This window comes from Carya illinoinensis, chromosome 14 (assembly GCF_018687715.1).
Source record: "Carya illinoinensis cultivar Pawnee chromosome 14, C.illinoinensisPawnee_v1, whole genome shotgun sequence".
Classification (NCBI taxonomy): domain Eukaryota; kingdom Viridiplantae; phylum Streptophyta; class Magnoliopsida; order Fagales; family Juglandaceae; genus Carya; species Carya illinoinensis.
In genome coordinates, this window is record NC_056765.1 from 26397937 (window position 1) to 26424046 (window position 26110).

The following is a 26110-nucleotide window of genomic DNA, read 5'->3' on the forward strand; positions in this document are numbered from 1 at the left end:
CTCAACTTTATTATAAACAGCTTTGCTATGTACAATCGACAGTGGGGAACCATCAGATAATCAGTTAACATGACAGTCGGCTGATATATTAAAAAAAAAAATTAAACGGAGAACGTCTTTATAGAGAGAAAAGTCTAGGCTTATTATCACTGTAGCTTAACCAGGCAAATTATCAAATTAATTCCAGCCATGACATGGTGACTAGTACTCATCTATATGCCTCATCATGTTCTACTAGTTTTCCTGATATGGTGCAAGCTGCAACATTGACCAATCTCTTTAATTCATCTCCGGTAGCTAATTTTGGAAACTTCAATCAGTTCCAAGCATTTGATAAGAGTGTTTCAACTTCTCCAAATGCAACTCTCTTTAAAAGCATCGTCTAATGAATTGGAGGGTGAGGGAGGGAGCAAAGGAAATTTGCTGGAAACCAAAACTAACAAATATTTTATTGGCATAGCCATTTAATGTAGCGGTAAAGCCACTTTTATGGACTTTTATGGGTTAAAAATAGTGGCTAGTTGAGCTTGCATTCACACTTGCTTCCGCCATCTTCCACCGCCACCTTTATGGGTCAAAAATGGTAGCTAATTGACAACCTACATCAAGCTTGCGTTCACATTTGCTTCCGCCATCTTTCAGTTGCTTCCGCCATCTTCCAGTTGCTTCCGCCATCTTCCACCTCCTTTAACTCCTATAAATACATGTTTTTGCTTTTAGAAACCTATCCCATTTTGAAAGAAAAATTTAAAGAAAGAGAGAGAGTTTTAGAGAGAAAAATAGTGAGGTTTCTCCTATATATTGTCTCTCCTTTTATAAGAAAGAGTGGGTTTTCTCCCTTTATAAGAGAGGGTATTGTCAATTGTGCTCTCCTTATTCAAGAGAGAAATTCTTGTAATCCTTTTGCTATAAGTGAAATTCTTCTACAATTGGAGTTCCTTATTATTTCTTTTATTCTTTCTCATTTTTACTTCAGTTGTAATTGTATGCCCCGTACCACAACCGCCTAACAGTGGTATCAGAGAATCAGGTTTATAGTCGGTTTTCGTGCTACAGTTAGATCCAGTTAGTGGAAAGGAGGCATCTTCAATAATGGCGACGAAGTACGAAATAGAGAAGTTCAATGGGAGTAATTTCTCATTGTGGAAAATGAGAATAAAAGCAATTTTGAGGAAAGATAATTGCTTGACGGCAATTGGAGATAGGCCCGATGAGATCACTGACGACGGCAAGTGGAACGAGATGGATGGCAATGCTATTGCTAATCTGCACCTAGCACTAGCTGATGGAGTATTGTCAAGTGTGGCGGAGAAAAAGATAGCAAAAGAGATATGGGATACTCTGACAAAATTGTATGAGGCCAAATCACTACACAATAAAATTTTCTTGAGAAGAAAACTCTATACCCTTCGGATGATGGAGTCAACTATGGTGACAGACCACATCAACACCCTCAACACTTTATTTTCACAGCTCACAGCAATGGGGCATAACATAGAGACGGGTGAACGTGCTGAAATTCTACTTCAAAGTCTACCTGATTCGTATGATCAACTCATCATCAACTTAACCAACAACATTGAAGTTCTAGTCTTCGATGATATTGCAGCTACGGTTCTTGAAGAAGAAAGTCGGCGCAAAAGCAAAGAAGATAGACCAGTAGGTTCACAACAAGCCGAAGCTTTGGTAATAACGAGAGGGAGATCAACGGAACGTGGCCCCAGTGGGAGTCAAAATCAGAGTAGATCAAAATCTAGAAGTAAGAAGAATGTCAAGTGTCATCACTGTGGCAAGAAAGGGCACTACAAAAGGGAGTGTTGGCATCTCAAGAAGAACGAAGAAGCCAAAGGAAAAGGCCCTGAGTTGTCAAAAGCTCAGGGTTGTGTAGCAAGCACCTCAGATGATGGTGAAATTTTATACAGTGAGGCAACAACAGTTACTGAAGGTAGAAGAAGATTCGCTGATGTCTAGCTTATTGACTCAGGAGCAACATGGCATATGACTCCCCAGAGAGAATGGTTCCATCAATATGAACCTATCTTAGGAGGATCTGTGTTCATGGGAGACGATCATGCCTTGGAGATTGCTGGTATTGGTACCATCAAATTGAAGATGTGTGACGGTACAGTTCGCACCATTCAGGAGGTACGACATGTGAAAGGCCTGAAGAAAAATCTATTATCTTTAGGACAATTAGATAATAGTGGGTGTAAAACCCATATTCAAGATGGGATCATGAAAATAGTTAAAAGCGCGCTTGTAATGATGAAAGCGGAAAAGATAGCTGCAAATTTGTACATGCTTAAAGGAGAAACACAACAAGAAGGAGAAGCATCCACTGCGCTGGCAAGTTCGGCAGAAGAATTAATAATGATGTGGCACTGTAAGCTTGGCCACATGTCGGAACGAGGTTTGAAGATTCTTGCTGAACAAAAGCTTCTTCCAAGGCTCAAAAAGGTTTCATTACCCTTTTGTGAGCATTGTATTACTAGTAAGCAGTACAGATTGAAATTCAGTAGTTCCTCTGCTAGAAGTAAATCTATCTTAAAACTAATCCATTCTGATGTTTGGCAAGCACCAGTTTTGTCCCTAGGAGGAGCAAAATACTTTGTATCATTTATTGACGATTACTCCAGGAGATATTGGGTGTATCCAATAAAAACTAAAGCAGATGTATTTCCAGTTTTCAAAATATTGAAAGCGCGGGTTGAGCTTGAATCTGAAAAGAAGATCAAGTGTTTAAGGACAGACAATGGAGGAGAATATACTGGTAGTGAATTTGATAGCTTCTGTCAATAAGAAGGTATCAAAAGGCAGTTCACGGTGGCATACACTCCACAACAAAATGGAATAGCAGAGCGGATGAACAGAACCTTGTTAGAACGAACAAGAGCGATGTTGAGAACTGCGGGAATGGCCAAGTCATTTTGGGCAGAAGCAGTCAAGACTGCCTGTTATGTGATCAATCGGTCACCATCAACCGCAATTGATCTGAAAACGCCGATGGAGATGTGGACTGATAAGCCAGCTGATTATTCTCACTTACATACATTTGGAAGTCCTGTTTAGGTTATGTACAACGCCCAAGAAACATCAAAGCTAGATCCAAAATCTAGAACATGTATTTTCTTAGGGTATGCTGATGGAGTCAAGGGGTATCGCCTGTGGGATCCCACTGCCCGCAAGGTACTAATCAGCAGGGATGTTGTATTTGTAGAAGATAAGGTACAAGAAAAAGAAAATGATAGCGCTTCAAAAGAGAAACCAGAGACTACTACAGTTCAAGTTGAAGAAAGACAAGAATTAGAAGTTCCAGATTCTTCTGAAGCAATATCAGAGCACGAAGAACAAGAACAAGCTGAGTGTGCAATTCCACAAGTTCGACGGTCAACTCGAGAGAGAAAAAAACCAGCTTGGCACTCAGAGTACATCATGGAGGGAAATGTCGCATACTGTCTACTAACAGAAGATGGAGAACCGTCAAATTTCCATGAGGCTACAAATAGTCAAGAAGCTTCTCTGTGGATGGTTGCAATGCAAGAAGAAATTGAAGCTCTCCATAAAAACAAAACATGGGATCTTGTACCACTACCACAAGGAAGGAAGGCCATCGGAAACAAATGGGTTTACAAGATCAAACGAAATGGCAATGATCAAGTGGAGCGGTATCGTGCTAGATTGGTGGTGAAAGGATTCGCTCAGAAAGAAGGCATAGACTTCAACGAAATATTCTCTCCTGTTGTTCGACTCTCAACCGTTCGAGCAGTCCTTGCGATGTGTGCTACATTTGACTTGTACTTAGAACAACTGGACGTGAAAAATGCATTTCTTCATGGAGAAATGGAAGAAGAAATTTACATGCTCCAACCAGAAGGTTTTGAAGAAAAAGAAAAAGAGAACTTGGTTTGCAGGTTGAACAAATCTCTATACGGTCTCAAACAGGCGCCGAGATGTTGGTATAAGAGATTTGATTCCTTTATCATGAGCCTTCGATACAACAGACATAGTTCAGATCCTTGTGTTTACTACAAGAGATTTGGTGATGGTAATTTCATTATTCTGTTGTTGTATGTTGACGACATGTTGGTAGCAGGCCCCAACAAAGATCGTATTACAGACTTAAAGGCACAGTTGACTAGGGAGTTTGAAATGAAGGACTTGGGACCAACAAACAAGATTCTAGGGATGCAAATTTACCGAAACAGAAATAATAGGAAGATATGGCTTTCTCAGAAAAATTATTTGAAAAAAATCTTGCGACGCTTCAACATGCAAGATTGTAAGCCAATTTCTACTCCTCTTCCTATTAATTTCAAGTTATCCTCAAGTATGAGTCCTAGCAATAAAGCAGAGAGGATGGAAATGTCTCAAGTACCGTATGCATCAGCAGTGGGTAGCTTAATGTTCGCTATGGTTTGTACAAGACCAGACATTGCACAATCAATGGAAGTGGCTAGTCGATACATGGTGAATCCTGGTAAAGAGCATTGGAGTGCTGTAAAGAGGATCCTGAGATATGTCAAGGGTACCTCAAATGTCGCATTATGTTATGAAGGATCAAACTTTACTGTCAGAGGCTATGTTGATTCAGATTATGCAGGTGATCTTGACAAGAGCAAGTCCACCTCACGTTATATGTTTACTATTGCTGGAGGAGCTGTAAGCTGGGTTTCAAAATTGCAGTCTATCGTGGCTACTTCTACAACGGAGGCAGAATATGTCGCAGCTACACAAGCTAGCAAAGAGGCAATATGGTTGCAAATGCTACTGGAAGAGCTCGAACACGTACAAGAGAAGGTTGATTTATTTTGTGATAGTCAGAGCGCTTTGCATTTTGCAAATAATCCAGCATTTCATTCAAGGACAAAGCACATACGAGTTCAGTATCACTTCGTTCGTGAGAAGGTGGAAGAAGGAAGTGTGGATATACAAAAAATCCATACAAAAGACAACCTAGCAGATATATTAACAAAGCCAATTAATAATGACAAGTTTATCTGGTGTCGATCCTCCTTAGGCCTAGCAGATATGTAAGCGGCATAGAGATGGAAAGTGTAGAAAAGATAGAAAGATTACAAAAGTGACTTTAAGTGGGAGATATGTAGTGGTAAAGCCACTTTTATGGACTTTTATGGGTTAAAAATGGTGGCTAGTTGAGCTTGCATTCACACTTGCTTCCGCCATCTTCCACTTGCTTCCGCCATCTTCCACTTGCTTCCGCTATCTTCCACCGCCACCTTTATGGGTAAAAAATGGTGGCTAGTTGACAACCTACATCAAGCTTGCGTTCACATTTGCTTCCGCCATCTTCCAGTTGCTTCCGCCATCTTTCACCTCCTTTAACTCCTATAAATACATGTTTTTACTTTTAGAAACCTATCCCATTTTGAAAGAAAAATTTAAAGAAAGAGAGAGAGTTTTAGAGAGAAAAATAGTGAGGTTTCTCCTATATATTGTCTCTCATTTTATAAGAAAGAGTGGGTTTTCTCCTTTTATAAGAGAGGGTATTGTCAATTATGCTCTCCTTATTCAAGAGAGAAATTCTTGTAATCCTTTTGCTATAATTGAAATTCTTCTACAATTAGAGTTCCTTATTATTTCTTTTATTCTTTCTCATTTCTACTTCAGTTGTAATTGTATGCCCCTTACCACAACCGCCTAACATTTAATTTGTGGTCGTCTTCTTTGCCTCGTCGGCCATGGAGTCACAGCAGGAGTTGGCATAGAAGAATCACGATAGATCTTAGAGTCAAATTTTTTACAAAGAAGAACAGACATATGATTGACATCGACTATGGTGGAAAAGCAAATAGGCTTTTTACCAAAAAAATTCTCTCCCCTCTCTCCCATGTGAATCTTCCCTTAAGCCATTCGCCTCCCTCCCATGTGAATCTGGAAAACCAAGCGGCAGTTTGTAGAGTCAGGGTTCCCTTCTAGCATTTTTCACTTGTCTATTTTACATTTCAGGTGCTGTAGAAAGGAGGGAAACAAGGAAAACAAAAACATTTTTATTCTACACTAGAAGCTTGGGCAGACTAGGATAGATAAAGCCTATTTTTTTCTCCAAAGGCGCGCTGGTTGCTCGGCGCTTATCCCAAACGGTTGCAAAACAAGTATTAAACGGTCCGTAAAGTCGTGTCAATTTGTGTGATTATTATTATAAAATTTTTTTATGACTATAATATTTCTTTTTTAATAATTTAAATTTTAAAATGCAACAATCTAATTAAATTTAAGAGTGTAAAATCTATTTAATTTATTTTCAAAAAGCTTTATTTAAATATTAAGAATATTTCAAATGATTTATAAATAATAATAAAATAATATTAAATAATAATAAATAATTTATGAATATAGTAAAATAATCTAAAAATACCTTAAAACAATTATTTTTCCGAAGAGTAATATATGCTTAAGTACATGATTCTCTCGGACCTCTTTGAAAAAGTAAAGAAGTGGTAATTGGTGGATATATATTCGTATCAAATCAAACATCTTTTTCATCAAAATCCTTAGTTATTCCTCGTTTCACTTCCATGATTCAAGTGGACCCACTTAACCACTTTAGGTTATAAATTAAGTTTATTTCGATGTGCTCTATAACATAATCTACGTGTTACTATTAATTTACGGAATTCTACGGAATTCTATTAATTTGTTTCTTTTTCTTTTTAAGCCCTTCTAGATTAATAAATTGAATGTCAATTTTATAAAATTAAATTTATTTTTAATTAAATTATATGATTACTTTAGTTGATTAAATTTATTTTCTTCTGGATTATGTAAAAATATCGTGTTTTAAGAACATTGTTAATGAATTATGTATATATAAATGATAATTTTGATGAATGCAAGATGGATTTAGATTTTAGCTATTCCATTTACAAAAATCTCCATATTAAAATAGATATTTTTTTTATTATATAACAATGAAATAATATAAGATAAATTTAACTTTAACTATTCACATTAAATCTTCATATTGGATATCTATTTATTTATTATATAGTAATGAATAATTAATAATTTAAAAAATATTTAATTTTTTTAATTATTAATTTTATTATATTTTAATTATTAATTAAATTTATTTTATCACATTTTACTATTTAATTTAAAAAAATTTATAAAAATTTGTAGATGTAGATGAAGAGAAAAAAAAGTATTATAAAAAAAATAATAAAATAAGTATTTGGTACATATACAGTAAATATCAAATTTGGTATTTTCTTTATAATTACTGTAATTAAAAGTTACAAAATTTGCTAATAACTAATTTATTACAAGTGAATTTTCTATCATATAGTTAAAAAGTACACTTATTTTTAGATATAAATAATCAAATGAGACTACTCTAAAATTTTTAATCTAAATTCAAATAATAAAAAGAAAAAAATAACTAGATATTAAAACAATAATTAATAAAGTGCAATTACTTTCTTTTAAAAAATAGAAAACCATAGTCTTAAATTATTAATTTAAAAGAAAAATTTATTTTTTACATATTTGTGTATTTAAAAAATTTTATTAAATACGCTTTTATATATTTTTTAAATATTTTATTAATATAATTAACTATAATAATTATTTTATATTAAAAAAATAATAGAATCAATCGCATTAATATATATTGCACAAAAAATACGTATAAAAATGAAATATTTGTTTCATATTACATCGTCAGCATTGAATTAGAAAACTAATAAATAAATAAAAGTCCGGCGCAATTACCTTCGCTGTCTTCCTTTTCTCTAACCCCACTCCGCTCTCTCTCTCTCTCTCTCTCTCTCATCTCGTGCACTCACTCTGACACATGAACTCCTTCTCTCTCTAGCTCTTGGTTGGGGAATATCTTGGAGCTCCCTTTCTTGAACTTGTACACTACTTGAAGCTCTGAAGGGAGAGATCAGATCTGTGTGTGTGTACACATTGCCTGAGCTATGCGATACTACTGATTTTTCGTTTCTTGGTTCTTCTTGAGGATGTCGAGCTCCAACCCGAAACAGCCGCAGCGTCCGGGTCCGTTGACTCCGACTCCGGAGTCCCCCGCAATGCCGCCTTCTTCCTGGGCCAAGCGGACTGGGTTCAGGCCAAAGTTCTCCGGCGAGACCAATGCCAGCGATTCAAGACAGGTGATAGCTCCGTCGCCCAAGCCCAGAGAGCCAGACAAGGCTCAGCCGGATCTCGAAGCGGGTCGGGGTAGGGCCGTGAACGGTGAGCAGGAGAACAAGAAGGTTGTTCCTCCAACGCCACCGCAGACGGATATGGATCGGACGGTGAAGAAACGGAGGGACTCTGACCGGCCGCCGAAGAGTACGGTCTCGAACGGGCAGGACCCCGGCGCGCCCACGGAGCAGGGTTCAAGGAGGTCAGCGAGGAGCGAGGAAGTGGTGGATGTGTTGCCACGCAGTGTGGACGATGATGATGGGTTTGTGGGTAGGCACATGCATATGAAGTATGAGCTCAGAGATACACCTGGTCTTGGTTAGTTTCCCACTTGTTTATTAGTCTGGCATTATTTTTTTTATATCATTTACAGATAAAGATGTTTTCTTTTTCCTGTTCTCTTTGTCAAATTTTCTATATTTGACTAATAATTGGAAATGGTTTATGCTTTTCTTGGGTGATGTTTTGGTTTCTCGTTGCATAATTGTGAAACTTAGATACTTTGAGAGTTTATTAGAAAGTGATTTTAAATGTTTTATTTTTCCCGGTTTGTTGGTGATTTGCCTGTTGTAGGTTTTCTGTTTCTTTAAAAGATCTTTATATTAAAGTTTTTCCTGCTTATGTTTGTTTCTGTAAACTTTCAGTTCCCATTGGTCTTTACGGATTCCAGCATTATATTTCGATGCTGGGTTCCTTAATTCTCATTCCGCTCGTCATTGTTCCCGCAATGGGTGGAACTTATGTGAGTAGTTACGGTTGTTTTCTTAATGGAATTTTCTACTTAACTTTTTCCTTTAGTATGTATAGAAAAAAATGTTGTGTAGCTTGGTCTGATTGGATTTAGTGGGTTTAGGAGGATACTTCGAATGTGGTATCAACAGTCCTCTTTATGTCGGGAGTGACTACACTTTTACATACGACTTTTGGGTCGAGGTTACCCCTGATACAGGGTCCATCGTTTGTTTTCCTGGCTCCGGCATTGGCAATCATCAACTCCCCAGAGTTTCAAGGACTCAATGAAAATGTAAGCTCCTCTTTTCATGCTCTGGTTGTGATTTAATACGTGGGTAGTGACAGACCTTTTGTGTTTGTCTAGGTTTAGTCTCATTAATTGCGGAACACAAAACAGAAAATTGGACCTTAGACTTACAAGTATGTGTAAGATGTACATGCACATTTATATTAATATATATACACACATTGCACATTTACATTATCAATTGACAGATAGATAATACCAATCAAAAAAAAAAAAAAATTGGCAGATAGATAATAAACTTCATAAACTCATCTAGTTGGATCATAAAGGATATGGAATATCTTAATTATGGCTACAGGCATAAAGCTACTCATGTTCTTTCACTCACAGAATGTTTACTTGGCTCATTTCCTAATATCTTGAGGAGAGTCTCAAAAGAAATGCAGCCACTAACAGATTGTTGCTTTTTATTTTTTCTATCACCTTAGTAAGTTGTTTAGATCATACTATTTTAGAATCTGATAGTGCAATTTGGATATTTTTAGATCTTTTGGTAGTTCTCAGGGGACTAATGATTGAACAGGGAAGAAGAAATAATTTTTTCCATTTTGATCACTTACACAATCTAAACAAAATTTGCTTTGAACACCCCCTGTTTTTGCCCATGCAACTTTTGACTATACTATTTTAATCCAAACAAACTAAAATTTAATAATTCAGCTATATTATTTCCCATTTAACTTTATTTCACATAATATTTTGACAGAAAATATCATTTCTTAGTGAGATTTATTAGAAAAGGAATATTTACTTTTAAACACATTTAAAACATAGGAAAAGATAAATAGATTATTTTTATTTGTAGTCCTCATTTATATTCACTAAAAACTTTGCGAAGATTTTAAATCATAATTTTAATTTTGATGTTTGCTTAAACTTTATGTATAAATTTTTTAATTAAAACTTTATGTCAACTTTTTCTTGTTGATTTTTGTGAAATGCCTATTTTCTTTAGGTTTTGAATTTATCTTTTTATTTCCTACACTTTAATCGCCTTCTTAAAAAAAAAAAAATATTATTATCATTTTGTTCATGGTGTTCCTCTAAAAATCCAATTGAACTATTTCTTTGAACCTAAAATAATTGGCCCCTCCAAAGTTATAATCTTGGCTTTGTCCCTGCCCCCAGGTGCGGCCTGAGAAGGTTAAAAAAAAATTGCAGAAAGTGTTAACTAATGCATTATTTTCAAGCTTCAAACTTCTCTATTTAAGACTTATCAGATGGTGTAAGTGCACAAATTGTTAGAAATGTTATGTTACTGCCTCTATTCAACAATTTAATAAGTATGCCTTGCAATAGATCTTTTGCTCCTAGGTGCAGTCAGAGCTTTTAAGAACTAATTGGCTGTTATATATAAACTTTCAGTTGCAATAGTTTTAGTTGCGTATGAAACTTATAAAAAAATTTAGCAGCCACTGAAAAAAATCCCTTATCCATTTATTTATCATTTTTCAATTATTCAATATTCTAGTGCTTTTATTCTGTTGAATTTTTTAAAGACTTGAGAGAATCACTTTACATGCAGAAATTCAAGCATATTATGAAGGAGCTACAGGGGGCTATAATCATAGCTTCAACCTTTCAAGCAATACTTGGATATAGTGGACTGATGTCTATATTATTAAGGTATGATTCCGGCATCTTTATATCCCTGCAGGTTTCAAATTCATTATTAGCAAATGCTTCCCATTCCAATTACTGAATGAGAATTGGTAATGTTGGAAGCTTGAAGGGGGATTGGGAAAAGCTTCTTTAATTGGTGCATTGATGAGCTGATTCCTCGTTTACTTGTTATAAAAAAAAAAAAAAAAAAAAAAAAAAAAAAAAAAAAAAAAAAAAGAGCCGATTCCTTAAAGTTGAGTTATGTGCCATTCTTTTCTGTTTCTAAGTATGTGTTTTTCTTGTCTGCATCATGTGTACTTGGACTAGACTTTTGCATTGTTCAATAAAATTTTCATTTACCTATAAAAAAAAATTCTGATAGTTTCAATATCTATAAAGAATATATTCGTATAAACAATTATGTCAACTATATTATGTAGTGCTTAAATATGAGGGGTGGTTCCCGTTGGGGTATAAATTTATATGTTTGCCCATTCACTTCCCTTCCCACTCTAGAAAAGGACAAAAATGATCGGTGTCATATTTGCAGCCCTGGTGCAATTCCTTGGTTGCCTCAAGTAATGTTGGCTTCCCTTTCAATAAACATCAGAATAGTTTACCCTATAGTAGCTTAAGATTGGCTAACTGGTGTTAAGTTGCCCTTTGGATAGTCCAATAGGGTGCTAACTTTTCAATTTTGTTCTCAATAAGTTGCTCAATCTTAACTTCTCAATTTTTTCTCTCAATAAGTTGCTCGATCTAAAACAATGCTCAAGACTTTTTGTCCCTAATCTAGAATGTATTTAGGTGTTCTTTTGTATACTTCCTGTATACATGGACTATGCTTATTTCATTTGTATCAATAAAATTTACTTCTTACATATCAAAAAAAAAGTTGCTCGATCAAACTTCAGGAAATTATCCAAATAAAACTAGAAGAAAACATTTTTTTTATAAGTTAGAAGAGAACATGCTGTACAGTGTGTTTGCCTAAGACATTTGTCCATATTAATATAAAAATTAAATTCTTTGCTACTAGGCTGTAATTAGGTATTTCTCTCTTGTATACTACCTGTGAACTTGGGTTTTGCCTAATTATGAGGATCAATAAATTTTTCTTACTTACTTATCAAAAAAAAAATAAATTTTTCTTACTTATCAAAAAAATATATATAAAAATTAAAAAACATTTTTTTGTAAGAAGAGAACATGATATACAATGTGTTTGCTTAAATTATCTCTCTATATTAATTTAAAAATTATTCAATGGCAAAACTTAGTCCATTTGAGTTGTAATTATGTTTGGTAGAGGCTAGGTTGAGACCGGATTAGAAAATACGGAAAAACAGAGATTTCACTAAATGTTTTGTTGAGCGGAATTTGCAACTTTAAATTAGCTAGACACTTCAATTGGCATATCCTAGACACTTGGATTGATCAAACTAAGATCTTCACAATTTTGCTTTAAAACAAATTCCTAGACCTGTCTGTATTTAGCCCTTCCTATATAGGGTTTCTTTATATTTATTTTTCATTGGAATGGACATTTTTTTAAAGTTTTTTTTTTTTTTTGATAAGTAAAATAAATTATATTATCAAAAGAAGGCAAAAGCCTGATACAAAGATTAGAGACCACATCTAGGTATGAACAATGGATATAAGGAACTCATGTAGCCCCAAACCATTGAAATCAACCGCTAAGGTCCATGTACAAAGAGTTCTAAAGAAAAAAACTTTCAATTCCTCCAACGATCTCTCTTTGTCCTCGAACGTCCTGTCATTGCGCTCTCTCCATAGACACCACATGATGCATATAGGGATCATCTTCCATACTGCTTTTATCTGTTGATTTCCTCTCATATTTTTCCAACTGGCCAATACCCCGACCACTGTCTCTGGCATAGCCCAAGCCAAGTCCATTCTACTAAGTACCTCATTCCATAGCCTACTCGCTACCTCACAGTGTATTAAGAGATGGTTCACCGATTCACCTCCCTTTCTACACATGCAACACCAATCTGTGATGATCACCCTGCGCTTCCTCAAATTATCTGTTGTGAGAATCTTACCCAATGCTGCAGTCCACACAAAAAATGCTGCTTTGGGTGGCGCCTTATTTCTCCATATCTTTCGCCATGGGAACTGAATAGGTGTCTCTTGGGAAAGAGACTTATAAAAAAAGCGCACTGAAAAAGTGCCTTTAACTGTAGGTATCCACCATAAACTATCTTGTGAATTATCCGGTTTAGTAGCATACAAAAGGCTATAAAAGGCTTCAATACTGCTCATCTCCCAATCTTGTGCCGCCCTACTTAATATGAAATTCCATTGAATTTGTTCCCCTGATCTTTCCAGTACATCTGCTACTGAGGCATCAATATCTCTTGCAACTCTGAAAAGCGAAGGAAAGATTCCTTTAGTGCCACATGATCAGATTCCTTTAGTGCCACATGATCACACCAAGTATCGTACCAAAACTTAATATGGGTTCCTCCTCCTAAACGGATTCAGGTATAGCAAATGAAGACCTCCCACCCTTTTCTTATATATTGCCACAAACCCACTCCATGCGCTTCTCTCACTTCTTTTGTACACCACCCCCCCTCCCCCCCCCCCCCCATAAGCCCCCATATTTGCTCTCTATAACCGTCTTCCACAAGGATTCAGGTTCCTTGTGATATCTCCACAGCCATTTGCCTAGTAACGCCTGATTGAAAGTTCTCATATTTCTAATGCCCAAGCCCCCATTCGAGATAGGGCTACATACTTTGTCCCACCTAATAAGGTGAAATTTTTGTTCTACCCCCATTCCACCCCACAAGAAATCCCTTTGAAGTTTCTCCAACCGAAGTGCAACATTTGCTGGAATAGGAAACAGTGACAAAATAGGTGGGTAGGTTAGAAAGAGTACTCTTAATTAGTGTAATCTGCCCACCTTTTGACAAATATAACCTCTTCCATCCAGCTAGCCGACGTTCCACTTTCTCAATAACTGGGTCCCATAAAGAAGCCGCTCTCAAGGTCGCCCCCAGTGGAAGTCCCAGATAAGTCATGGGTAAAGATGTAGTCATGCATCCCAATATACTAGCCAACTGTCTAATATGCCGAACACATCCAATAGGCACCATCTCAGATTTTTCCAAATTAACGTTCAATCCGGAAGTTACTTCAAAACAAAGGAGAAGGGCCTTCAAAATTCGAATCTGGTTAGGGACTGCTTCACAAAAGAAAGGAGTATCATCTGCAAACAATAAGTGAGATACATTAACAAGTCCCCTATTCGGAGCTCCAATCTTAAATCCAGTGAGCAACCCATTCGTAACCAAGGCTGATGACATTTGGCTCAGTGCCTCCATCACAATCACAAAGAGTAAAGGGGATAACGGATCTCCTTGTCTTAAGCCTCATGTGCTACAAAAGAAACCAGTTGGACTTCCGTTTATTAAGACAGAAACTTTTACTGTTGATATACACCACCTAATCCATGAACACCATTTCTCTCGGAACCCGCATTTCCCCAAAAGATCAAGAAGGAACTCCCAGTTGACATGATCATACGCCTTCTCCATATCTAGCTTGCATATAATCCCTGCCTCACCAGATTTCAACCGATTGTCTAGGCATTCATTTGCAATAAGAACCGCATCTAGGATTTGTCTATCCTTAACAAATGCATTCTGAGGTTTCGAAATAAGCTTCCCCACTACCTTACTCAGACGATTCGCTAGCACCTTGGAAATTATCTTGTAAACCCTATTTACTAAGCTAATAGGTCGAAACTCCTTAATCTCCTCGGCCCCCACTTTCTTTGGAATTAGTGCGAGAAAAGTAGCATTAAGGCTTTTTTCAAACTTTCCGGCTGAGTAGAACTTCTGGAACACCTTCAATAGGTCATCTTTTATTACAGCCCAGCAAGTTTGAAAGAAACCCATAGAGAAACCGTCAGGGCCCGGCCCGGCTCCTTGTCTTTAACCATTTTCCTCACAACTTCAAAAACCTCCAACTCCTCAAAAGGCCTCTCCAGTCGGTCTACATCAATAAGTTCAATGGAATCAAAGCTAAGCCCTTCCAGTTTCGGCCGCCAAAGCACCTGTTCAGAAAGTAATTGTTCAAAAAAGTCAACTACATGGTGGTTTATCACAGACTCATCCCAACACTCCACTCCTTCTATTTTCAGCATCTCAATGTTGTTGTATCCTCTATGTGAGTTAGCTATTTTGTGGAAGAACTTGTTGCTTCGGTCTCCTTCCTTCAACCATAACGCTCTTGATTTCTGTCGCCATGATGTCTCTTCCAGAACTACTATTCTTTCCAGATCTGCTTCCAACTCCTTTTTTACAGCTATTTCTTCTTGTGTTAAGGGCCGGTTTTCTTGTATTCTTTCCAGACCTTTGATCTCTGCCTCCTTGCTTTTTTTACACTCCCCTATATTGCCAAAAGTCTGTTTATTCCACAACGTTAGATCTTTTTTTAGAGCTTTCTGTTTACTCGCAAAAATGAAACTAGGGGTTCCTTATATCTGATATGAAGCCCACCATTGCCTGACCTTTTCCTCAAAGCCATCCGCCTTCAACCACATATTTTTGAATTTGAAGGACCTACGCCTCCTTTGGACCCCTCCACAATCCAACAAAATAGGCCAATGATCCGAACTCAAACGCGGCAATCTCTTTTGCCACACATCAGGAAAATGACATTCCCACTCTGATGAGATTAGAAATCTGTCTAGTCTAGACCATGTATGATTATTCAACCAGGTACATGTACCCCCCGCTAGTGGCAAATCCACTAGATTCAAATCAAAGATGCACTCTGAAAATTCTGTCATAGCTGGCCTCATTCTTCTATTCCCAAAACACTCAGTTGGGAATCTAGTTACATTGAAGTCTCTGCCTATACACCATGGAAGATCCCACCAGCTATGTACTCTAGCCAATTCTTCCCACAATAATCTTCTCTCATGGTCTAGGTTAGGACCATATACACCTCCAAAAGCCCACAAAAAATCATCTGCCACACTTCTAAAAGAGCAGGCCACCGAGTATACTCCTACAAACTCCTCAATTTTCTCCACCACTCTTCTATCTCACATCACTAAAATTCCACCCGATGCCCCTTTGGCCGCCAAGTATACCCAATCTACATATGGGCAGCTCCATATACTTCGCACCAAGTTTCTACTAATAATTTTCAGCTTTGTCTCTTGTAAACACACTATGTTCGCCTTCCACTCGCGCAACAAGTGTCTTATTTGTAGACGCTTATTGTCCTCATTTAACCCGCAAACGTTCCACGATACAATTTTTGGTTTCATTTGAAATATGCCACACCCTTCCCTTTGGTCCTTTCCTTGCTTGCACTTCCTTCTGAATTCATGGACCAATTCAACCTTCTCAGTTCTCTCTGCTTTTTTGACTCTGTTTTTCTATGCTGATGATGGCCTGTTTCAATTGTTGTAAGTAGAGCCATAAACTGCTCTTCAAATCCTTCACACCTCAAACCCACCAAATGTTGTATATCCATTACCGTATTAAAAACCCAGTCTGAAATCCTGGGCTGTTTTGGGTTCAAGAAGTTTAAAGGGACAGGTTCACTCTCTTCAGCTTGTACCATCCCCGTTTCCTTAGCTATCTGTATGGGAACTAAGCTGTTCAGATCAAATTCTGTTTCTTGAACTCCCTATCTATATGTGTCTTCCACCAGCGATACTTCTTCCACCCCAGTGATGTCTAAACACCCTTGAGAATGCCTTAGGAGCATTTCATCATCAAAAGACCCCGACTCCTCACTGTCCGTGCCCAACGAGTACCCATCATCTTTAGCCGAAAGACCCCCAGTCTCCAAACACATATTGGAAAGGTTATCCGGCTCCTCCACCACCGGAAGGATCTCTAAGCCTCCCGTCGGCGAGTTCTTTGAGCACTTTGAGAGGGAAAACCCTATGTGAGGTCGAGTGCCTTAAAGTCATATAGTCTTCTCTCCTTATACATAGACCAATACTTTGCTGTGAGTTCATGAGTGTTGCTGGTGTAACGCTTCAATGGAAGGCTCAGACCACATGACCTATACTCCAAAAGGACTAGCCAATGATACAATTGGAGTCTCAATTGAAACATTATAAAGAGCAAGAACTTTTCCTTCTTAAGTAATGTGGGATTCCATTCACCACCTACCTTATCCTTATCATATGGGGTATCACAATTTGAGTTCTAGAGAAGTGAATGAGGTTGCTTGTGGGATGTTATTGAAGAGGCTGAAGTTCAAGAGTTGCCATGTTCCAAGTATCGAGTGGGCCACTCTTGGGAATTACAAGTTACGTTTACAGTCAACAAAGCTTTTGTAAGTATCCAAAACTGATTCTAAACACTTTACAAGTCAGGTGCTTGAGAAGAATATATGGCTGACAAAGGCTCATTCGAGAGCGGTGTTGTTTGCTTGGATGGCCTCTACAGGGAAAATTCTCTTCATTGATGCATGATTGTAATGGACTAGTGTTGTATGTGCAAGAAGAGTGGAGACAGTGGCGGATCCACAAATTTTTTTTTTTTTTTTTTTTTTTTTGGGGGGGGGGGGGGGAGCATTAACATTGAAATAATTAAATTATATATATTTTATAATGTATATTCTATTATATATAATATAAACATATTATAAAAATGATTCGTGACAAATAAATTATTAATATAAGCATTAGCATTAAAAATTTTCTTTACAATAAAATAATAATAAAAAAAGATGAGAGTTTTTCCTTCTTTAACAAAGATGTTATAAGATAACTTTAATTACAAAAGAAAAATATTAAAATAAACTTATGAAATAAATTGTACATAGAAAAATACATATAAAAAATAAGGAAAATCTTGAAGAGGACTCCATGAAAAAAATAGAGATTTCATGCTTTGAGTTTTTTAACATTTAATTTTTGACTATATATTAACAAATATATATTTTTATAATTTTTCTAAAACATATTTTAAATTGATAAAAAGGGATTTGTTTTAAATTTTTGGAGAAAAGGTTTTAGTTTTAGAAGTACACCTACAATTTTTTTTTTTTTTCAAAAACTTTTGGAGGTGGTTTGCCCCCCCAAGTCCACCTCTGAGTGGAGAGTCTATTGATCATCTCTTACTTCATTGTAAGATTGCATACACATTATGGGGTGAATTCTATAGTCAGGTTGGATTGACCTTAGTGATGCCTAGAAGAGTTGTGGATCTTTATTACTCATGGAAGGGATTGAGTGGAAGTCCGCAGATTGCAGCAGTATGAAAGATGGGTTTTACATGCCTCATTTGGTGCCTATGGAAGGAAAGGAACTACATAATTTTTTAGGACCGTGAATGGATGTTGGAGGAGCTCAATTTTTATTTTTATTTTTTAAATCAATACTGTTCTAATGTGGACGGACTGTCCCTTTAGAATTTAATGAGTAGAATTTACATGACTTTCTTGTACCTATTTCTTCCTCTTGACAAGTGTTACACTCATATACTCCTGTGCGCTTGGGTTGTGCATTTGTGCTTTTTATTATTTTCAGTAAAATTCCTACTTATCAAAAAGTAAAAAAAAAGTTACTTTGGTGACAATTACACATTGAGGCTATTTGAAAACCAACAATAAGTTGGTCCAACTCAATGGTATATTTTGAGTTTAAATGGCTCTCTTTTGTGAAGGATAGACTTTTTTTTTTTTTAAAGTAAAAGGATAGAAACTTTTTGGAGAGGAATAGGCCTTGGAAGACTATAGAAATGAACGTAGAGATCCTATCCTCAAGGAACGTTTCGATTAGCCTTTTAGCAATTGCTTTTAATTTACGTAGTTTGAACTAGTTTAGTTTGAATGAATATATTAAGAGTTAATATATTAAACCCCAAGGGGTTGGCCCAAGTGGTGAAGGCCTTGGTCTTGGGGTCTCATTCCCTTCAAGGTCTAAGGTTCAACACCTCATGGGTGCAAACAATCCTTTGGGGCTACACCCCCTGGTGAAAAACCAGCGATTTAACCAGTTCGGTGTAGGAGGGTGCGGTGCACGGGACCGGGGTTTATTCTGCAGGGGTGGGTCCAAAGGGCCCTGCCTTGGAGAGGTTCCCCGACATAAAAAAAAAAAAGGTTAATATATTATGTGGCCAGTTGGTTATGGAACGAGGTTTTTAGTAGATTGGATTTGGGATGGGATGCCCGAGACAGTAGTGGCGGTTTTGGCTAGCTGGACAGATTTACGAGGCAATCAAAGGATCAAGGCTGTATGGAAGATGATTCCTATATGTATCATGTGGTGCGTGTGGCAGGAGCGCAATGATCGGACCTTCGAGGACCAAGAGAGATCGAGGGAGGAACTAATAGCTTTCTGTTTTAGGACTCTTTGTACTTGGGCCACAACTGTTATTTTTAATGGGCCACTCCATGACAGCCTTGTATCTATACTCCCTATGTAGCTAGGGCATACTTTTTTACTTCATATGGCTTTTGCCTATTCTTTCATTAATACACTTGATTACTTATAAAAAAAAAAAAAAAGTTAATATCTCAATGGAGTTGTTATATGATTGCTTTAGAATAGCATTGGTTAGATATAAGTCCTAGAGGTGTTATGGATTTGGTTTCTTATCTTATAAACGTAAAATGCACAGAGAATTATGGATTGTTCATTTTGAAAATTACAGTGAGTTCTGTCAAGGAGGAAAGACTCCCATGGGGAAACAAGACTATGACAGGAGGAAAGACTCCCTCGGGGAAACAAGACTAATCTTTTCATTCTACTTCTCTTGCCTTGATTCATTGTCAGAGTCTAGGAACAATTTCTGGGTTCGTATAACTGGTATTATTTTCTGAGTTTCCTTGTGACAAACAGGCGCTAGATATGTGTAGCTTTGGTGATTCGAAGTTGTTCAGGAACATAAATTTTCACTGCATGAGTCATTAACATGCATGTAGCATTTAATTCACTTCAATAATATTTTCTCTTACCTATCAAAAAAAAAAAAAAACATGCACGTAGCATTTATATACTGTTATACTCGAGCGTATAGCATGAGTGTTGGTTTTTCACTAGTGTAGCTTCTTTCTGTTTTGTGTTAAAAAATATAATGTTATTTTGAATCAGTGTCATGCCTTTTGTACAATACACCCAATGACTCCACCTCAGTTCATTTGCCCTTCCTTTTCAGGTTGATCAATCCAGTTGTTGTATCCCCAACTATTGCTGCTGTTGGACTTTCTTTTTATGGCTATGGTTTCCCACTAGTCGGTACGTGTCTTGAGGTTGGATTTGTGCAGATATTGCTGGTCATTATTTTTTCTCTTGTAAGTATGGTAACACTACTATAGATTTATGTTAAATTTTATTAGTTTATTGCTTTTGTTATTTCATCGTAATATCTTTTCATCTCTGCTGAAAATGTCATAATTTCTGGCATTTCTTTGTGATTGGATTTTGTTTCCATATTTTCTGCAGTATCTTCGTAAGATCTCTGTTTTTGGTCATCGTATATTCTTAATATATGCGGTAAGTTAAGAGTTACAAGTTCATATTTTCATTACTCCGTATATTTTTTAATAAGTAATTCCCCTTCTTATTTATTGATACTACTTTATATGTACAAACAATATTTCACATTTATCTCGTACTATAATTTGGTTCTTATTGTTAGGTTCCATTGGGCCTGGCAATCGCATGGGCAGCTGCTTTCATGCTTACCGAAGCTGGAGCCTATAGTTACAAAGGTTGTGATGTAAATGTGCCTGCTTCAAATATAATCTCTGAGCACTGCAGAAAACATCTCTCAAGGATGAAACATTGTCGAGTTGATACTTCACATGCATTAAGATCGTCTCCATGGTTCAGATTTCCTTATCCATTACAATGGGGTACTCCTGTCTTCCACTGGAAAATGGCTCTTGTTATGTGTGTGGTGTCCATTATCTCATCAGTAGATTCGGTTAGTTTCCTGTCATTTATTGACTTATGTTCCCCTTGGAGATTTTTCCATTTGATTATTTCTTCGTAAGTAGCTCACAATGAAATATCTTGTGGGGATTCATAATTTATATAGACTACTAACAGTAATTATCAAAATGAGAGATTCTAGACTTTCCATATAGTATGATATTTCTATTTCCATAATAGACAAGGTGTACTTAAAAAGATTTGGCTAATGGCCTACAGTAAAGGGGGCAGGGGGGCTTTTTCTAAATGCATGAATAGATGTCTGGAGCTTGCTTGAGAAAGTAATGCTCAATTATTGTTCGTCTACATTTTGACAAGTTCGCTTGTATGAATTTAGTTGCAGGATAAAAAACTTTTTTTTGATAAGTAAACGGTAGTATAAATAATAATAGGCATAGCCCAAGTACACAAGATGGTATACAAGAGATAAGACCTATCTAGGTCGCTATAGAAGTCGCAAGGAAGTCATGTACATTTAATCCATTAAAGTCTATAGCTAAAGTCCACAGAAAAGTACTGAAAAAATAGCAACGAAGCTCCTCTGATGTCCGCTCCTTATCTTCGAATGTTCTCTCATTGCGCTCTTGCCAAATGCACTATATAATGCAAATAGGGATCATCTTCCACACTGCTTTGATTTGTGAGTCTCCGCCCGGCATCGCCCAACTGGCCAATAACTCAACCATTGACTCCGGCATTACCCAGCTTAGCCCTACTCGACTGAAAACTTCATACCACAAAGCTCTAGCTGTCTCATAATGTAACAGGAGATGGTTCACTGACTCACCAGATTTCTTACACATACAACACCAATCGGTAATGATAATCCGATGCTTATGCAAGTTATCGGTAGTCAAAATCTTTTCTAATGCTGCTGTCCAGGTGAAGAAAAGAAATTTGGGAGGCGCCTTATTCCTCCACAAGCTTTTCCATGGGAAATGAGGATTTGGTATAGTTGTAAGGGCCTTATAAAAAGAGCAAACCGAGAAAGTACTCTTACCCACAGGTTTCCACCACAGCTCAAAAATTTCACAGGTTGGACATTACAATTGGTTTTACTTGTTCGGCAGAATTCTGGGGAGATTTTACAGTTGTACAGATTCATTTTTATTTTGCCTATCATAAAATCACCTTGGACAACCCATTGATGACTGAATCAAAAATTTCATATTAGTTTCGTACACAAATTTGTATATAATTTCAAGATTTATTTTTAACCAATTTTGTTGCATTTTCTTGTGCAAATCTACTCATTGATGTGTCTTGCAGAATTATATGGTTTGCCTGATTCTGATTGTGAATATTGTGTTTTGTTTTAAACTGATTAGGTGGGATCATACCATGCATCTTCGTTGTTGGTGGCATCAAGACCTCCAACCCCAGGTGTTCTTAGCCGAGGGATTGGTCTGGAAGGTCTTTCCAGCATCTTGGCTGGTCTTTGGGGTACAGGAACAGGGTCCACCACCCTAACTGAAAATTTACACACCATTGCTGTGACCAAAATGGGAAGCCGTAGAGCAGTTGAATTAGGTGCATGCATCTTGATAGTCTTATCCCTTGTAGGTGAGTATCTGTTTTCTGTTTTCCAATTTCTATTGACAACAAAGTAGAAATGAAATTTGAATCTTCTTCTATTGCTTGTCAATGATTCAACTAATTAGATGTGTGCATCATAGCAAATAAACTGAAGCTGTATATGCACAGATGGTAACTGCAGTGAAGTTTTCTTTTTGGTGCATTTTGGGTGCATATCCTCTGAATTTTCTCTGCAAATTTTTTATAGTAGTTAAAATATGCTCGGTTCTTTGACATGCATTTGTCTTTCTAATGATGTATCAGTGTTGCGTTTGGGTACTAAGAGTACCTCAACTCTCCTCAACACTTCTCACTACTATTCATTATTTTATTATTACTTTTTATTAATATTCACAACTCTCCTCAACACTTATCAACACCCAAACTCACCTTAAGGGTCTGTTTGGCAACACAACTGTTCTTAAGTATTCTCAGATATTTCTACCTATCAAAAAAAAAAAAGTATTCTCAGATATTTCCTTCCCAAACATCACTCAAATACAAACACTTTTCAATTTTAATTCTTCAATTTTTTCATCTAATCATTACCTAATCATTACAAATTTCCTAAACTCCCAAACAAAAACACTAAAAACAATACTACCTTTTTTCAAATTCTAAAACAAAAATAATATTAAAAAATTATATTCAAACAATTTTTTAACTTTATAATATTTTTATTCAACTTTTTCTTTCCCCTTTCGCAAAACCCAATAAAACATCTTTAATCAAATCATTTCACTACTATTCACATATATACTGAGATATTCTAAGTATCCAAATGGGCCCTAACTCTTCTTTAGAATTCTTAGAATATTTCAGTATATATGGGCCCTACTATTCACATGTTCTTCATCCAAGTTTCGGATTTTGAGATTTTCAAACCTCCATCTTCATCCAATACTCAAATTTATCTGATCCAATAAAACATCTTTAATCAAATCATTTCACTACTATTCACATATATACTGAGATATTCTAAGTATCCAAATGGGCCCTAACTCTTCTTTAGAATTCTTAGAATATTTCAGTATATATGGGCCCTACTATTCACATGTTCTTCATCCAAGTTTTGGATTTTGAGATTTTCAAACCTCCATCTTCATCCAATACTCAAATTTATCTCATCAAATAGAGCATTTGTAGCTAAATTTGATTTCTTATCAACCCTTACCCATTATCTTTATAGATAAATCTTATCTATCAACCCAAACCAAATAACAAACCTCATCCATGGTTTTGAAACCAAATAGCCAATACTAAAAATATTGCCTTGTTTGTTTTCACAACTCATCTAAGCTTATCCCATCTCATCTCATCTAATCATTACAATTTTCTCAAATTTCCACACAAAATAAAATGAACAATTCAAAAATTTGAAATCCCAAAACGAAAATAATATTAAAAAAATATATTTTAACAATATTTTATTCAACTTTCAATTTTAATCTCAACTCGTCTCATCTCATCTGTAAAAACAAATGTAACAGTTCAGAATGGGCCTGGGGCAGGTTTGCTTCCACAATGTCTGCTTGGACAGATGTGAGAGACAGGGTTCTTTGTGCAAATGCTGATTAATGTGTTATATTATGTTCAAGGACTGATGAGTGATGATGGGGAGCTGAAGTTTTTTTTATGAGCCCAACACAACTGAGATTTTTATGTGTTGGATGATACAAGCAACTTTAATAATTAGTCTTTGCAGCAATGACACAAACAAGTGCTAGTTTGAGGTTAATGTCAACACTAGGAAAGCAGTGGAGCTGAAATTGCATGAAACTGCATCATGTAAACTAGGGATACGACAAAGTAAAACGAATTGCGAAGATGGCACACACTGCCAAATGTTGTGTATGAAATATCTTGCTAAATTTGCACGTCAGGTTTCAATTCGGCTATGTATACCAAATTGGTATATCATCATCATGCTTGTCTACCATTTTTACATTCAAAGTTTGTTTGTCTAGGGAGGGATTTAAAATTGCGTATCACTGCAACACTGAGATTCCATTACCACTTGAACAATCTGGAAATATAGGTTGTGTAGGGATGCCGCTTTTTGGTCTTACTGTGACAAATTTCATTGATTGAAGTTTACAACAATACACACCATAAAGCTTCTTGTTTCTCATGTTCTTCACTAATCTTTGCTCTGTGTCTGTGGTACACAGGTAAAGTTGGAGGCTTTATAGCATCAATTCCTGAAGTCATGGTTGCTGCATTATTGTGCTTCATGTGGGCAATGCTTACAGCTTTGGGCTTGTCGAATCTACGTTATAGTGAGGCTGGAAGCTCTCGGAATATTATAATCGTTGGGTTATCTTTATTTTTCTCTCTTTCAATTCCGGCCTACTTTCAGCAGTATGGTGTGTCTCCAAATAGCAACTTCTCTGTCCCAAGATATTTGGAGCCTTACATTGTGGCTTCCCATGGGCCTTTCCGCAGCAAATATGGAGGGGTATGCTTCTTTGTGACCTTTTTGTAAGAAGAAAACGTCTTCTACTTGGTCAGTCTCATCTATTTCTTATGGCATGTTAAACAATAATATCTTTCGAATACTAGCAAAATGCTGCGCTTAATACATGTTCTATCTCCTTCCATCCACCAACATTATTATCATGTGTCTGGATGGGGTACAATCGCTATGTTTCTTCCTGCCTTGTTCTACTTCTTTTCCACGGCAAATCCCAGCATGGGAAGAAAGTAAAAAATATGCTCTTTTACTTTGGAAGCTACCTGGATATACTTGGAATTATTAATCATTGGTTCCATCAGTGTAACTGCTCACTGTGCAATCTTTTCTGGATGGAATCTTGAGGATTCCATCTGGTGGTTGTTGCCCCTTTTTCCTCAAATTTATATGGGTATATAGATGCAAAGAGAAACCTGCAACCTATATACATACATTCATACATATACACACTATATATGTGTTTGTGTGTGTATATTAAAAGTAGAGCAAGCTGCACGGTACCATTATACGGTTGAGGGTTCCAGGTTCCAGTAAGTTGAACTACATTTTTATCTTAGCATGCTAGCCCTGCTGAAACTGCAAATTAGTGGGACCCCAATCCGTTTCAACCACCATTAGTCTATTACTCATGAATCTTTAAAATGCAAACTCATTCTTGTGTTCCGGTATAAATGAGATTACTTACGTCTGGCAAACTTTTGTTTATATGGTTTTTGTGCAGGTGAACTATGTCCTGAACACAATACTGTCATTACACATGGTAATTGCATTCCTGGTGGCTGTTATTCTGGACAACACTGTACCTGGTAGTCAGCAGGAACGCGGGGTTTATGCTTGGTCTGAGCGTGATGCTGTAAGGAGGGAACCTGCAGTTACCAAAGACTATGAGTTGCCTTTCAGGATTGGTCGGGTTTTTAGATGGGTGAAATGGGTTGGGCTTTGAGAAAGAAGGTTTTTGATGGTGGTGTTGGTCGCCATCAAATTGTCAAGCTTTTGTGGTTCATTATCGGAGAATGGTTATGGCTCTGTGATTTGAAACCTGACTCCCGCAGCCTCAGGCGCCTATACTAAAATATCAGTCTGATATCCGATTTTCCTACAGAATGAGACTTAGAGGGACTATAGGTCTTATAGAGATATTTTTGTACATTTCAGGATCCAGGGGGGGATCCCTTTGTGTTGTAATTTTAGATCATAAACATTGTATCTAGTTTTGAGAATGTCCAGTTGGACTTTTTTCTTTTCTTCGCATTGGAGCAAGCTATGAGAACTGACCTTTGTTCATATATATGGTTGTATTTTCACCTTA

At 36.6% G+C, this 26110-nt stretch overlaps 1 protein-coding gene across 2 annotated transcripts; it reads left to right on the forward strand.

The window, feature by feature from the left end:
- The first annotated feature begins 7743 nt into the window (after positions 1-7743).
- LOC122294411 (nucleobase-ascorbate transporter 12-like) lies at positions 7744-26110 on the forward strand. Of its 2 annotated transcripts, none has more exons than XM_043103119.1 (10): positions 7744-8484; positions 8811-8908; positions 9020-9190; positions 10731-10831; positions 19975-20110; positions 20262-20312; positions 20458-20745; positions 22082-22316; positions 24500-24834; positions 25523-25662. In XM_043103119.1, exons 1-9 carry the CDS (start codon positions 7983-7985, stop codon positions 24811-24813), a joined length of 1896 nt encoding a protein of 631 aa, XP_042959053.1. In that variant the 5' UTR covers positions 7744-7982; the 3' UTR covers positions 24814-24834; positions 25523-25662. The 2 variants fall into 2 exon arrangements, with proteins under 2 accessions (XP_042959053.1, XP_042959052.1); XM_043103118.1 differs by having other exon boundaries at positions 7746-8484; positions 24500-24786; positions 25523-26110.

Excerpts from the sequence above, each read along its gene's own strand:
- LOC122294411 (XM_043103118.1), top strand. The coding sequence starts at position 7,983 with ATGTCGAGCTCCAACCCGAAACAGCCGCAGCGTCCGGGTCCGTTGACT. Across the intron at positions 8,485-8,810 it reads CAGAGATACACCTGGTCTTG|TTCCCATTGGTCTTTACGGA; the intron begins GTTAGTTTCCCA and ends GTAAACTTTCAG. Across the intron at positions 8,909-9,019 it reads CCGCAATGGGTGGAACTTAT|GAGGATACTTCGAATGTGGT; the intron begins GTGAGTAGTTAC and ends TAGTGGGTTTAG.